The following is a 16,126-nucleotide window of genomic DNA, read 5'->3' on the forward strand; positions in this document are numbered from 1 at the left end:
GCTAGCTAATCGGTCGTATTAATTTCGTACGACTCAAACTTTTACAATTTGATTTTGTCCAAAATGTATCGGTTTTCAATATTTTATTTTCCCAAAAACTATTCGATATGAACAAAGGGACAGTCGGAATTTTCAGGGCTTTGCCCTGATTACGAGCAGTCTTGTTGCCTTTCAATCTAAATATTTGACAAGGAATGAAACAATCAAACTGTTAAAGTCTCGAGAGAATATGGGGAATCGTATTGACTATAATATAGTCAACAAGTAGTTGGTAAATTGGCGTGGGACCAATTATTATTATCGAGTAAAAAAATTCTTTGAAAACTGAGTTTATGTTATTTTTCTGCCATCCATATTGTTTTTTTATTCTTTGTTGAAATATCTTTTTTCAAAAACGCTTTTGACTGAATTTTCCAGCCCATTTTTGATTCTTTTTGCCATAAAGATTGTTTTCGTTTTTTTACTGCAAATGGTGAAACCGACAACAAATGCTAAAACGTTAAATATGACAAACTTTAGCGACATTTCCACGACTGAAGATTCTGCTGTCGGCAAAAATTTCAGCAGCAGTGACCCGATGACACTGGCGTGGATCCGGACATACTTTGGCCCTGTCGGCGTATTCGGAATAGTGTTCAACCTGTTCACAATTTCGATCGTAGCCAGACTAGGCGGCAACAAAAGTGCATCAGGTAAAATAAGTAATAAACTTGTTTTCGATTTTCCATGAAGGTAGCAACAGGCTGGGAGATCCATCAAATAGACTTATCAGCCTTTCGAATGATGTCTCCTTCGACCATAAGTGTCGAATTCAGCCTTAACAAAACTAATCAATTAAACTTTTAATAATAAAAAAACTAAAGAAAGTCTTGTTTGGAACATGAGAATTTGATTCAGCGCGGCTAAATTCCGAAACTAGGATAAGACTTTTACTCAGTCTAACATAGGGTGGAGGGGGTTATTTTTCTAAATCGAAATGAGAATAAAAAGGTCCCGCCTGTTGCAAACCGCAAGGAGTTTTACCTCATACCAATCTCACCGTGAATAAGAAAAGAGTTTTCTCGGCCGCTATTGCGAGGGCTGCCAATTGTTGACTATCGAGAAACAATGATACACAAAATGAAAAGATGATAATTTTTCCCATTCAGTTTGTTTTTCTTAGCCCTATTCACGAATTTGATCTCGACCCTTTGTAGTTGGCACTGAGGCTAAATCTTGCAAGAACATGTGCTCAAAATATGGCGAAGAGAAAGAACACGTATGAGTTGCTAACCAATTTTGCTGCTCAATAAAACACGCAAATGAAAACGATTCAAAGTGAGTACACATGTAAATCAAATCATGAATCCAGCAGCTGACAATTTCATTTGAGGGTTGTAAATAACATTTTTTAAAAAAAAATCTTATCCATCATTATGTCAACGGCAGTTTCGGATTGGCTGTTGTCCATCACTGAATATTCAAAGATTGGGAGAGTGGTTTGATCTCAATTCAAAATAACTTCAAAGTGCTAATTGGGCTATTTGAAACAATTATTGGACCTTTTCGGGCTTCATTTGAACTTATCTCTTGATTGTTTTCTCTGTTAAGCTCTCCTGCCCTGCAGGTGACTGAATCATCGGCGAACTCTCTTCCAAGTATTTAAGTAGTCGCAAAAAAATACCCACACTCTTTCATACGACCTAAAGTCTTGTTGAACGTTTCAACACTTAACAAGGGTTAATAAAATTATACTTTTGTTAAGCTATTCTTTTGTTAAGCGTAAATTCAACTTGTTTCTTCAACATATAATTCAGACACTGAATTAGAGGTCAACATCTAGACAAACCTAGATTGATTGACAGGCAGGTACCTGCTCACACTTAGTAGTGATATGAAAAACAATCAAGAATATAAATAGTTATAGATATCAACTGAAATGATCGACGTCTAAATAGTCCAAATAAAGCCCCTCACATTTCCCTACGGAAGTAAAAATTAAATACATAGTAATTTAAATTTGATATAATAATGAGCGACACTGAAACAGTTTTGAGTGTTAGGCGTATGGCCATTCCTCTACCTGGGTTACAAATTTTGAAAGTTTTGACTTGGATTCTTCAACTTTTCTCCACCCCTTGGATTTTCTTTAGTAATGGAGTCACTCATCACCCCTCCCATTTTGTCCATAGGTTTGCGTTGCCTCAAATTTTTTCGGGTTCCCGAACTCTCGCTCTGCGTCTCCGAATCTCCTTCCTCCTGTTTACTGTTCGAATGGCATTCCCTCGATACTAGTGATGGTCTGTTTGGATTTTTTTCTGCTTGCATCTCAGTCAATTTCGCCAGCTTACGTTTTTCGGCGCAGATTGTTTCGGTCTTCGATCGATGAACCATCCAATCAGAGCAGTTGTTTCAGAGGTTTTATTCAGAGTATACCAGATTTTTTTGCTGATTTTAAAAAAACGAAGTTTTTTTTCTTTAGCAAAATTTTTATTTCTTCAAATTTTTATTTCTTCCAAAATTTACGGACCGAGGCCGGCGAGACCGAAGGAAAGTTAACCCCAATTGGCGCACCTGAAAAAAATCAACTGCAATCGGCGCAACCGAAGAAAAGTAAACCGCAGCCGTCGCGACCGAAAGAAAGTTGTGAAAATATTTTTTATTTTCCCGGGTCGAGGTGCTCACTAAATGTTTCGACCGCCTCGACCAACAATCGTTATGTTTCGAACGTCTCGACCAGAACTCGGTTTTTTTTACTGTTCGACCAAAAACTGGTATGCTTCGACCGTCTCGACCAAAATCGATGTGATTAAACCGTGCTCGACCGAGATAAATGTGCTCGACCGTGCTCTACCCAGCCCACATTTGTTTCGACCGTGCTCGACCGATTAAATTTGTGCTTTTCGAGCTCGACCCAAGCAAGATATGTTTCGACCGTGTTCGACTGAGTTCGGTTTTATTCCTACTTTCAAGCAACAAAATTTATCCGAATTTAAACGTTATAATTAATGCTTCTCGGGTAACATCTTATGAGAGTGAAATGATTAGAATTATTGGCAATTTAAATGCTCTATAGAAATGAATTATTTTTGAGCTATTTTTCATTCAATTTTTGGAATACGGCTCTGCAATTTGAGTCAGAAATGTTAAAAAATGTATTGGTATTTGAAAGAATTTTACCTTATTGACTCCGAGTTACTGTGGGACAACCTCTATTTTTCGAAGGATCTCAACCGTGCTCGACCGTGCTACAGGTACCCGGGTTGACCAAAAATGCTTATCATTTGTTTGCGTACAAAATTCGATTTGTGCTCGATTTGTGTGTCGTATATGAAATTTGTTCGGTGAGCATTTTTTTCAAAAAAAAAAAATTAAAATCAGTTGTTTCTGTCACCAGTCTGTTCAACTGTTCTCAAAAAGCCGCAGAAATGGTTTCATTTTTTCTATTGTTTTTCGAAAATGTATGAAAATTGTATGACAACCATTTTCTCCATACAATTGATGTATGGAATTGTATGATAATGATTTTTGTTGTATGGAATTGTATGGTAAGCATTTTCGGTGTATGGAGGTCAACCCCGGTATGTTTCAAGTTTGTGCTCGACTGAAACCCCTGTCTCGACTATTCTTTTCGGTCTAGCAATGACATGTGCGCTCAAAAGTTCAAAAGTCGAAACATAAAGTGAGCACCTCGACCTGGGTTGAATTCGTTTTGGTATGTTTATACTAAAACAAACGATGTATAAAAACAAACCACACAAGGACAAATCAAGAGCGAAAGAGAGTTGCCCTGGATAACCATACATAAAGTTGGTGAGAAGAAGTAAGGTGTTTTACGTTCACATTTTATTTATCAGGTCAAAACGATCTGGAGTTTCGTTTATGTAAAGTGTCTGAGTTTTGTTGCGAAACAGAGCCAAACTTTTTTTCAAAATTTTTTCACCCTGAAGAAACGAGCACGATCATTATGGGCCTCGATCATCCGACCTTTCGCTTGAGAGGCGGATACGTAACCACTTGACCACCGCTCCCCCCAATTTGGAATCATCTCATATCGTAATTTTATCATATCATATCAAATCATAGCTTTTCATGTCGTATCAAAACATATGCTAGGATCCTAAAACAGAGCCTTGTCGTACACCACATGTGATTTAAAAATTTTCAGAACTTTTTAAGGCTCTTTTCCAGTTCCCCCTTTCAAATTCAATTTTGAAAAGTCTATTTAACATTGTCACAATGCAATGAAATTTGGCGTGGTGAACAAATCAACAATTCTGAACAGATTTGTTCTTCATACCTTACAGCGTAACATCACGCGTTTAGCCGTAATAACACGTAAAACAAACATAAAACTCGGTATTTTCAAAGGGGGAAACTGGAAAAGAGCTCTTTTTAAGTTTATTTTTTTGCTTTTTGTGCATGAACAAGTTTGTGCCGCAAAATTGAAACAATTCAGAACGTGATTACATTCTGCTATCTTTCCAGAGTTAGTATTCAAAATACTTTTCACATTCAAAACCCTACAAAGAAAAATATTAGTTTTCCAGCAGTTCTTAATTTGAAAGTCGGTCGAGACTTCACAGAAAATTAGAAAAAAATGTTGATGGTGGTCTACCGAGATTTGAAAAATTTCTTTTTTCTACCGTCAAAAACCGATGAAACTTTGTTTTCGTTTTCACTTAAGTGTGTTTCTGACTCCTTAGTTAAACCATTTCTGACAAGGCACGACAGTTTTCGACCCGTTTTTCCGCGTCTTTTAATACATATAATAGGCTGTTATCCCTCCACGAAACAGAGGTCCGGCTGATCAGTATCAGTCAGCCAAATTTCACATCATGCTGTTAAGGCAGGTTTTTGCCCAAGTTTTCAATTTCTACTATTTATTGTTCTTGATGACATCTAAGTGACCAAAAAAAGTAGTTCATCGTCTAGATCAGTCCTTTTTTATCTCTCGAAAAAAGGTTTTCTATATAAAAGTTATTGCCAAAAAACAAAGGAATTGTTTGAGGTACATGTAATTTGCAGCATTACTGTGTCGTTGTTCAATGTGTAGTGCCTAGCGACAAAATTTTCCTAAATCTGAATGATTTTCATCACGAGTGTTTTGTGCCTTCGCCTTCGTGCGCATATCTTGTAACGCACTGGGCAATCTAGTAGCTACACTGTCTCCGGTTGAATCTCTCAGACGCTTTAAAATTTAGCTTTTTTCATCTGGATCAATCAATGTGCTAGATCGAATTACTGGGGTGATTGCTTTTGTTACCTTTTCTTCGAATTATGTCGACGCTCTTCTGGACTCTTTTATGGTTTTATTGCGTATATCATCAACTGCATTGCAAGGTTATTATGATAACTCCTTAATTTTTGTTCAAAATTTTAGTGAATACTTTGACTTGGAATTTATGCGTTAGTTACTATCAAACCCAGCCCACGTGCATAATGCATAACAAGAAGTCGTTTTTTCGTCAATTTCATTTTGCTGGGGAGCCATGATTTTGCCGGTTTTCTTCATTTTTCTCACCAAATTATCTGAACTGGACTATTATTAGAGGAGCAAAAAAATTATTCCTTTCCTTTGTCAACTGATGACAAGCAACATAATTCTCCGGACAAAATTGCCGTAAAAAAAGCAAAAAAACTTTAAAGAATTTAGAAACATGTGAATCCAAAGATGTGCCATCTCGTGAAAAATGCAAATTTTTGGCAATTACACAGTCAGTTGAGGTGTAGCGTTCTTGATCAGAAAGCCGTTGCTCCAGTTTATCCCCCTTGTTTGATAGCGAGATAATAGCTTCGTTTTTCTGTTCCGAGTCTGTAACTCATTTTGGAAAAATTGTTTTCAAAGAACTTATCTTTATTTCATCTAGTAAATCGCGAAGGTTCATATACTCACGCTAATCCATTCTTTTATACTACTAACAACAAATAGTATGAAGTGACAGTTTGTTTAAGGCACAGAGCTTTCGACGTGCCCTCAGTTAACGGCTCTTCCCTGAAACTATTTATCAAAGTTGTCACTACAGTTAGACTGAAAATAACTATAACGTTAAATTGAGTTTTATAAAAACTTTATATGCAAACTTTAGAGTTTTTTGCAAATAAAAAATATTTTAAAATTTTTCAAGCCAATTTAGAAATGTTCACATTTTCGATCCCTACCAAGAACTCAAGAAGACTGCTCGTATCAGAGTACAGCCCTAAAAACTCCGACTGATAATTTAGGTCTCTATTGTAGTGTGTATTGCTTAAAGTTGTGTGTTTGCTTAAAGTAATTGATAGAGTTTTCAAAAATAAGTGAAACGTTTCAAAACAAATTTGAGATATTTTTGATATTTAACTCAGTCCGCTATGTCAAGTACACAGTCATGTTTTTTGTTGCATAGAGCAGGATCCTGAATAGACCATACTAGCCTGGTACGCCCCAAATAGCACCCTAAGAATATTACCCTAATATTACTTTAACAACACGCCTCAACTCAGTTTGGAACAGTTTCTAAATGGACAAAATCTCCACTCACGCGTTACTAGCACGAAATATATTGCGCGTTTAAAATTCCGAATTGGTCAAATGATCAGATAATCTCATGATCGATAATCACGGGTTAAATATCTTCTTAGAAGTATAGAATCTAAAAAATACAGAATCTTCTTAGAACAAAATCTAAGCTTCTTGGCAAAATACCACCAATTTTATCAGCAAATGAAAATAAACTTGACCGGAAAGCCAGATGCACACTCTCATAACTTAGATCCGGGTACTCCATCACATACTAAGCAACAAGATAACCGAAGTCTTCCCAAGCTGTTATATAGCACCAACAGCCACCAAAACTCCTAAAAGATTACCGTCCCACACTGAATAACATCATCATACCCGACGTCTGCACATGATGTTACATTTGACCACACACCACCAAACATCTTTTTAGTTACTGGGTACACCCTACCTCCCATGCCATTGAGAGCTCATGGTAGAACTCCGAAGAAGCTGCCAAAGACACAACCTCACAAAACCAGACGTTATCTCGGTTCTCCGCACTTTATAAAAACAGCCCGCTTAAATCGGGCATGAAGTTTCACTCAGTTCCCCGTACGCTGAAAACGAAAAACTTGGTCCCCAGAATGGGTATTTCTTCACCACATCTATTCTCCCTGTTGAGCGAGTTGAACAGATAAAAGGTGTCTACGCCAGCCGAAAGACGCTATCAGTGGAACAGTTGGCTTCCCTTCTACGCAGGATTCGACGCTAGAGAACCTTGGGGAACTGCAATGATATTTTTGACAAGACGAAAATTGAATGTAATTGAAAATTTTCGTTCTCTCTCTCTCTCTATCTATCTATCTCAAACATAAACGATCTCTCCCAATCAATCAGAAGTTCGAAGCAGAGACTGAAGTAGCTACAACAACAACAAACTCTCTATTCTCTGCCAACTTTGTTGCTAAAATTGCTCTCTCACTTTCTTGTCAACTCACGTAAGACTTAAGTCGATAGTTTTTTTTCGTAATTTTGTCATGACATTACTATTCAATCTATTCTTATCATTTGGTTACATATAAGATGAAATAGAGTTTTGGTTTTAGTCTTTCGGATATACAGTTTGTCGAGGTACGAGAAAGGCAGAAAATAAAGCTTTGCTTTGCGGTTTTAGCGCAAAAGAACAAAAAACTTCTTCGGATTATAAGAAGAAAGAACAATAGATTATAATGCAATTATATCGCGAGAAAATTACATTGGTATTGTAAAGAAAAACAAATTATATTTCCAAACTTCCTAATGGGCAAAAAAAAGTATTCAACTCGAAAATTTTGACCTACTAAATCTATGATTTGAAAAAGGTATTTTTAGGCAATTTTGAAAAAAAAAAGGTATTTTCAGGCAATTTTGGAAACTTTTGACTAAAAAGTCACTTTTTTTTTCGGCGCACGCTCCCCTCTAAAAATTAGTATATATTGGCGCCAAAAGCGCATGTAGAAAAATTTTTGAGTCCGTCAACTAAAAATGAATATCCCAAATAGTACAAAGGGGGGGGGCCTTTGGGTCGGCAGGGGGTCAAATCCCCGAATCCCTGCAGAGAAAGGCGTCCGGCCATCCCCCCCCCCCCCCCCCCATTATGAATTATGATATGAATTTTCGTTTTTCTAAATTAAAGTCTTGATTATTGACGGAGAATTTCGGTGGGGCATCCAAACCGCTTTGCGGACAAAATGAACAATTAGTGTGAGTATCAACTAATAATGAATTGCTCTGCAGGTATTTGATAAAGTCATTTGGTCTAGTTATTGTGTCAACCTGACTAAATTACGACGAGAATGTGAACAAAAATGAATTTTAGAATGAAGAAAAAGTTGTGAAATTTTGAATGGATTGACCAAATTCTTACTACGATTTTTTCATTTTCAGGCCACTCACAAAAGATTTTATCGAATAAGAAAAATTTCTAAGTTGTGAATCTTCAACAATTAGTTTACCAATTAAACAACGAAATAGTATTATTTTTTAGACTTGAAATGCCATTTAATATTATCAACTGTTTTGTTTTTTCTTTTTGGCAACTTCACCGAAGCGCTAAGTCTCTGATTACTTATCTTATAGATATCATAGATCTGCCTCATAATTGACGTTGTATACACAAAAAGCTACCACTGATCGTTCTTTTTGCATGCGGCCTCGTGGTATACATTGCCGAATGGTGTTTTTCAGCTGCTTGCGTGCCCATGCGATCCAAAATCCCTGTTGAAATGTGCTGTGAGTAAATTCAAATAAACTGTGCGAGTTACAATTAAATTTATTGGATCCGTCGGTAGATGCGAGATTGCTTTGTTCGTAGTCTTTTTACTCGATAGAATTTCTTCTAATTCCAGTTTCTTCTTATAAATTCCAAGTTCCTTTTTCATTTTCTACTTTCTTAGCAAACGTTTAACAAGAGGTCGGAAAATTCTGTGCTATTTGAGTTATGACCTATTGGTTATACTCATAGAGTAATTTCAGATAAGGCACACTGTCTGCTCGTCATGCTATCTTATTTTCGAGCGGATATATTCGTGCATCTTCTTAGTCTAATACCGATCATAATCTTACTGTTATATCTCCTAGTCTCAGAAGATCTAGTGCATACTGGTTTCTGCGAGTTAGTTCTTGGAGTTCATCCAGAAGGAGAACAAATGTATTCAAAGTTTTATTCAAATTGTTCTGGTGCTGATACTACTTGTATAAACCAGCACTTGTAACAAATAAGTGTCAATGTTAGAGATCGAACATGATTGGTTAGTTACAAATATTTTATAGTGATAATCCATCAATAATATAATTGGTTTATAAATACTAGTTTGGAACTGGTTCCATGCTTGTACAGCAGCCTCTTCTAGTTTTCTAAATTAGTTTATTAGTTACTTATGATTTTTCCTTTTGTTCTCCAGGTCTTTCGGTGCAACTGCTGGCGTTTTGGAACTCGCTTGCTCTGGTGGTGGATGCAGTATTCGACATGCTGCTCAAATCTCTCTTCAACTTCAACATCTACACTGCTGGACCCTATCCCGAACTGGCCTGCAAGTTCTTCGGCTGCTTCGATTGGCTCGTCAACCATTCGGCCAATTGGCATGTCGTGTTGATCTGTCTCAACCGATACATTTCAGGGCTGTTTTCTCTTTTTCATATTAGTACTAATCCACTAATTTGCAAAAGTTTTTTCCGAATACTCAATGCTGGGGAAAAATTGGTTTTCAAGACACTTACAAACGCATATAAATCAAAAAATGATGATTTTAAAAAGTAAATTAGGCTAGCAAAGGCCTTAGTAGATCTCGAGGCATCCTTTTTTTGGGTAAATAAAGTCTTTGGCGATAGAATTGTACAAAACATTTTTGAATACACCCATGATGACAACACAACATTTCTAACCTCGAAAAAAAATGTTCTGAAAAATAATACATAAAAATAAGAAATCGAAAAACTTGAGAAAACAAGATAAATAATACTATCAAACAAAAAGTGCAAAAGTAGTGGACTTTGAAAAAAGTGGTGTTGATGCAGTGGGCCACCCTATCTTCTACCACCGCACGTGGACTCGGAAGCAGGTGTGGATGTGCAGCTGGGGGGTGGTGTTGTTCACGTGGGTGTCCCAACTGCCATTCTTATTTTTCTACAGAGCAGTGGAGGGGGAGTGTGTCCTTGAGGCAATGCAACTCTTCACTTTTCTTTAAAAAAATACTTAATATCAATTCTAGGTATCTTTACGATTTAATTGGGAAAATCTGGCGAGATATTGGGGTGTTTTATCTGGGTTCTGTTGTGCTCAGTTTGATGTGTTGTGCTCTTTTGTTTTCTTTGTTCATTTCTTGCGCTCGAGTTGTCAAATTTAGCTGAGATTTTTTTTGGTTGGTATAACTAATAAGAGAGTTTCTTGGTAAGAAGAATTTTGTGTTGGTCTTTTAAAATTGTTTCCAGTCCTAAGATTTAATTGCACGACGGATTGTCTGATACTAAGCACTTCAAAGACGAATAGTTACTGCTAATCTGCAAAAGATAGCTTGTTTTTCAGTTTTTGTTTGCGAGATTTAAAAGGGTATTAGAATGGCGTTCAAGATTGGAGTATTGTATGTTTGGGTGTTTTGGGTGATGCAGTTTGGCAAGCTGGTGCCGGAGTTGGCTCTGTTTGTGTATCTCAATGTGCAGATCTACCTGCTCTACTTCATACTGCCTGGCTTCTTCATCCTCCTGTTCTCTATCTTATTCATCCTACACCTCAACGCCGCCAGCTCCAAATGTCAGACCAGTTGTTCAAAAATAACATTGTTCCTAATAAAATACCTTTTTAGTGCACCAATGCCAGCCTAGTCCTGTGTGTTAGTCTTCATTATCCTAACAAAACAAGTTGTTTTAAGAAAGAGGCCTAATTGGCACGTTAGTAATTTAGGATCATGTAAGCTATGCCTAATTTTGTAAAATAACCGCCTAACTATGGACACGAATCTCTAGAAATACAAGGCATTTAGACCTTGCCCAAAACCATGGGCGGATCTAGGATTTTCTCGAGGGGGGGGATTTTTAAAAAAATTTTGGGACCTTTTTTTCAGGTCGACCGAATTGATTTTTCGAGCTCTCCCTAAGCACGGTTTTAGCCAAATTTTCTACGCCGCAGGCAAAATTTTGAAAAAAAAACAAAAAAACGCGTTTTTAGGCACTCTTTGGAAATTGTTGACCAAAAAATCGCGTTGGAATTTTACTCTCAGATTTGATAGGATAGTTTTTAAGTCAATTGAAAACAAAATTTCTTTAAAACAGTCAAAATTAAAAAAAAATCATGAAGTTTTTCTGCTAAACGCAGGTCGTGGCCGGTGAAGGAGGGAAGATTACCAAAAACTGTTTCTCGATTGAAAACTTAACCTGAGAAATGGCAAGTAATAATCAAGTCAAGTAGAAAAAACTTCCAGAAAACGGTCCAATTTTCAAAACTTTCACTTGTTTCCAACAAACTGTTAAGTCGATTAAAGCTATGATATCATTTTTGGCAGGATGCTTATCGAGAAAGGACCAAAAAAACGGTCAACAAATCAGAGAGATGACATTTCTTTAAAAATATTGGGCGTGGCTGCTTTTGTAGAAGAGTATCTTCCAATCTGATCTTTAGACTGAACCCAAAACCTAAGTTTGACCGATTAGTATTTGAGAAAGATCAAAAAGTTTTAAAAAACGGTCACAAAATCATAGTTTTTTGTATGAACGATTTAGGCGTAATCGCGTATGCAGTGGAGCTTCCCACTGCGCGTTTTTCGGATTGAACCCAAAATCTCAGATATAGAAGGGTATTTTTGGTTAAAGTCAACAAACTTTGAAAACACAGGATCAAAAAAACAAAAAACTGACCTTTCCGAGGACAATAACTTTTTGTGTAAAGTTTTTTGAATGTAATCGTTAATGCAGGGAAATTTCCCACTATCCGTTATCTCCCTTGAACCCACAACTTCAGGTTTGTGGTGTTAGTTTTTGAGAAAAACTGGAAAAAAATTTAAAAAATGAGTAAAAAATGGAAAATTTGACTATTCCGCGGACCATATTTTATGTACAAAAAGTTTAGGGAAAAACTGCTTCTTGACGGGAACTTTCCAATTCCATTCGATTTATTAAAACCTAAATATCAGAGTTGGTAGGTTAGTTTTTGATATAACAAAAAAAATCTTAGTCAAATTTTCCCCCCACAGACACTTTCGAAGGCTGTAGACAAAAGGGGAAAGCAAAAGGAGACCAGGTGAGTTGGCAGGCACACAAGAATGTAGGCGTTTTTTCCAAGTGTACACTTTTTTGAAACTCGGTATAAAAACGTTTTTTTTTTTGCAAATGATTGTAAAAATTTTGGAAGCGTCTTAAAAAAAAGAAAATAGAAAACCCTTTCATTTTAAGTCAAACAAGAATTCAAGGCAAACATGCCAATCAAGACATTCGAAACTCAAATTAGCAACAAGGCAAAGTTTACGAACCGAAGGCTGACAATCTTTAAGCAGACACTAATTGAGCGGAAAAACTCTTTAAGTAATTTTTTTTTAAAGTTCCAAGTCCCTCCTGAAACTACCCTGTAATAAATAGTACTCAGTCAGTAGTTAAATTTGAGTTTTCATGAAATTGAGCATGTCAAGTGAAGAGCATTGAGCTTGTCAAGTTATTCAACTTATTTTGTTAAACTAGTTGTTGACTAGAAAAAAGTCTACATTCCAGTTTGATAACGCTTGCCTATCGCAAGCGTAATAATCATAAACGTTTCATGCAGTTCCAAACGAACAGAAAACTTATGAAAGGTTGATGACAAGTAATTTTTTCACCAATAGAAAGTGTATGAATAATCTTATTCCATAAACCAAAAAAATGTGATTTTGAATCTGATTTTTCAAAAGTAGAAAACCAAAGGTTTCACCGTCTTGCAAATTTAATATTTTGAAAACGACCTGAATTGTCTTAGGTCTTAGAATTTTTTTGTCTATCCAGCAGGACTACATTATGCACACAAATAATTAGTTTTTGCATGCATATTTTTTCTTGAAAAGGTTTGTTAGAGTACCGCATTTGTTTTGCTGTGAAAAAAACATAAAAATTGAGTAATTTCGAAACCACTCAAAAAAAGGCTGAAATTCGCTTAAAAAATGGGTTGAAACTGTATAAAAAGCGTTTTATGAAAAAGAAAGTTCTTTTTTATTTATGGCGGAAGATACACCAACTTAAATGCCAAAACTAGAACACAAGTTCTTCGACAATTCGATGACCCCATTTTAGCAAAACTTATGAAATTTGTATGATCAGTTTTTTTCATAGACTTAGTTTATGGAATTGTATGAGTGGCATTTTCGGTCTATGGAGGTCAACCCGGGCATCGTTTCTTTTGTTTTAGTTGACTGCAAACTTCTGTGTTTATTGCTAAAACACTTTGGTTTCATGATTTATAAATGCTCTTGAGAAACTCAAAAAAAAAAATCAGGTGTGCCCATAAGCTAAATTCGAAGTCCCCTTCATTTAGTTTTCTACTGTTCAAGAATCTTTAAAAAAATAGTTTCCGACCCAATTAACGTTCCATAAAGCGTTTTGGGGAGTACATTGACTTGGTTCTAGGTTTCTAATTGCAAGCCTTCATATATGATTATTGTAAACGCGACAGAGTTAAGCGTTTTTGATGCCAGCTCAACAGTGTGGTGAATGTTAATTCGATTCAAAATGTTCAGTCGAGCGCAGCAAGCGCAGCTCCTCTGAGCGACTGAGGACGGAGGCTGGGTTTCGAAGGATGATCATGGCGCTGGTTATGTCCTATGTCATTCTGGGCTCCACCAATGTAGTGGGCTCTGCTCTACACTCTGCCGGCGACTACCAATGGGCCACCAACTTAGGTACGAAGTTAAAGCTGCAGATATTACAATAAGCGCTACTTAAAGCGTATAACCAAACTTTCATTTAATTTCTACATTTAAATTATTCCATCTTTCAATTCGAAGAGAAACAGACTTATAGCAGTATAAGTAAGCCAACACGTTTAATTAAGCTAGTGCTTTACGAGATTTTCTTGATGCAACCTACAAAAACATCCTAAGCCGGAACAAACAACTTTTTTCGATAAGCAAAACAAAATGAGCGCCTCAACATCCCGATTTGTGACTACGAATCTGATGATGATGTATTTTTAGGGGATGGGGCTCTAGTGCTGCAGAACTCACTGAACCTGTTCTTCTACATCCTGAGTGGGCCAGTATTCAGAGAGGCACTCTATGCTGCATCCACGTGCAAACAGATAGTGAAGAAGAAAGTCAGCTCCTCTAAAAACAAGAACAGTCAGAGCCAAGGTCACGAGGGAGGAGGCATGGATAAGTCAAGGTCACAGCAGCAAAACTGAGATATCATCAATTCGCCAATCTCCTCTCTCTCCTACTCCCGTAATCACCAATTCAGTTTCCGGACAAACACAAAAAACACAAAAATTTGGCAGTTTTTTTTCTGCTTAAGTAAGAAAAAATGTTGAATCAAAACGAAAATGATTTGAAAATTTTGCAGGTGATGAGTCGGTCACACTTTTTTTTTGAAAAATCATTCGGCTAGGGTTCTAATGTTGAATCTAAAAATCATTAATATATTCATTCAGCATCCTAATCAAAACACAATTGCACTGTCAAACCGTTTAAACAAAAAAACTTGAATAGTTTTAAGGAACTTCAGTCAATTTCATCACTGAAAATACTTTTTCATGATTGTTTAGAGGAGAATTTTTTAATGTTTATCTTCAAATTTCTTGTTACGCGAATTCAAGCAACTTTGCAGAGCAATTGAGTGAAAAGCATGTCTGACCCCTTGAATTGTCCGATTAAAGAGAATGGGAGAAGGTAGTGGATATGGTGCTTAAAAGTTGAAATATCAAACGCGTCCTCACAGTCTTTAGACTGAAATTCGCCAAATTTATCCTTTTTGTTCGTCCCATAACTCATCCCTGCGCTGGCTCTTGAATACACGCTATATTAAAAAAATCAAAAATGAGTGTCTCACAAACTTCAAGCACCATACATTGGATGATTGTTCTATTCAAGATTTTGAATGAGTGCGGTACGCTACTATGAAAAAACATGCTCAGTAAAACCAGAGCAAACCAAGTCAACCCTAAGTTTAATTCCTTACCATTTTATTTCATTTCCTGAAGATGTCAAACAAAACTCAAGCAGTGGCATTTGAATTAAATTTACCCTGATGTCATTTTCAATCAAATCGAACTCGTTTGAGTTGATGAGAAGATATTTTTCTCTCAAAATCAAGTACCGCAAACAATCGTCGTATGTTGCTCAACGTCCTATCATACTTAAGACGTATGAATGGTCTCATTCGACCAATGTTTTTTGATAATCTAGAGGGTCAGCAAACGATTTGCACAAGGCGACAATATATACAATTTTTCTTTAAAATAAAAAAAAACCTAGTCAAATGATTTGCTTATGGTTGAAATTTTTTAGATAAAAAAACCACTATTTTGATTTTTTTTGCGTTAAGCAAAAAACGGATTCAGGGGGTAAGGTACGCCCTTGCCTCGGGATTCGACTCCCTCACAGGGTTTCAAAAAAAAATTTTTTTCGAGTAATAAAAACGTTTTAAACGTTTAAAACGTTTTAAACATGTTTTAAACAAAAAAAGTGAATTTATAAGCAGTCTGTGCACCATACTTTTCCAAATTAAGTGCTCTTTCCTTTTTCTTCTCAGTGGGATTGTCTCCGAAAAAGTCGGATACAAAAAAACGCAGCAAATCAAGACTCCAGAATAAAAGATTTTTAACGTTTCTCGACACTTTTGAGCCATTCGCGTCGTTCGATACCTCGTTCACAAAATCCATCGAGGAGGTTTTTCCAGAATACAGTTCAGTTATTCCAAGCACACAAGAAAGTCTGTCAATCAAGGGAAGTTGTTTTAAACACTAAATTATTCAGTGTTTTAAACACTGTTTTAAACGTGTTTTAAACATGTTTTAAACAAGACATGTTTTAAACATTGCAACCCTGCCCCCTCACCAACCAAAGGGTTCAACACTTGGTGCTATTTTACAGAGGCGAAGCTGAGCTTTGCGCCACTTGCGATACAAAAGAAATAGAAATAACAAAAGATAATGTGTCTGAAACTGGAATGAATTCTGAT

At 36.4% G+C, this 16,126-nt stretch overlaps 1 protein-coding gene across 1 annotated transcript; it reads left to right on the plus strand.

Annotated features, from left to right (window-relative positions):
- Positions 1 to 451: 451 nt before the first annotated feature.
- On the plus strand, positions 452 to 14,423 carry LOC134855017 (uncharacterized). Its single transcript, XM_063871397.1, has 6 exons — positions 452 to 692; positions 9,403 to 9,642; positions 10,016 to 10,158; positions 10,607 to 10,748; positions 13,690 to 13,851; positions 14,146 to 14,423. The coding sequence occupies exons 1-6, from the start codon at positions 470 to 472 to the stop codon at positions 14,349 to 14,351; spliced, it is 1,116 nt and encodes a 371-aa protein (XP_063727467.1). The 5' UTR covers positions 452 to 469; the 3' UTR covers positions 14,352 to 14,423.
- Positions 14,424 to 16,126: the final 1,703 nt, after the last annotated feature.

This window comes from Symsagittifera roscoffensis, chromosome 10 (assembly GCF_963678635.1).
Source record: "Symsagittifera roscoffensis chromosome 10, txSymRosc1.1, whole genome shotgun sequence".
NCBI lineage: Eukaryota > Metazoa > Xenacoelomorpha > Acoela > Convolutidae > Symsagittifera > Symsagittifera roscoffensis.

Excerpts from the sequence above, each read along its gene's own strand:
- LOC134855017 (XM_063871397.1), top strand. The coding sequence starts at position 470 with ATGGTGAAACCGACAACAAATGCTAAAACGTTAAATATGACAAACTTT. Across the intron at positions 693-9,402 it reads CGGCAACAAAAGTGCATCAG|GTCTTTCGGTGCAACTGCTG; the intron begins GTAAAATAAGTA and ends TTTGTTCTCCAG. Across the intron at positions 10,749-13,689 it reads CAACGCCGCCAGCTCCAAAT|TCGAGCGCAGCAAGCGCAGC; the intron begins GTCAGACCAGTT and ends CAAAATGTTCAG.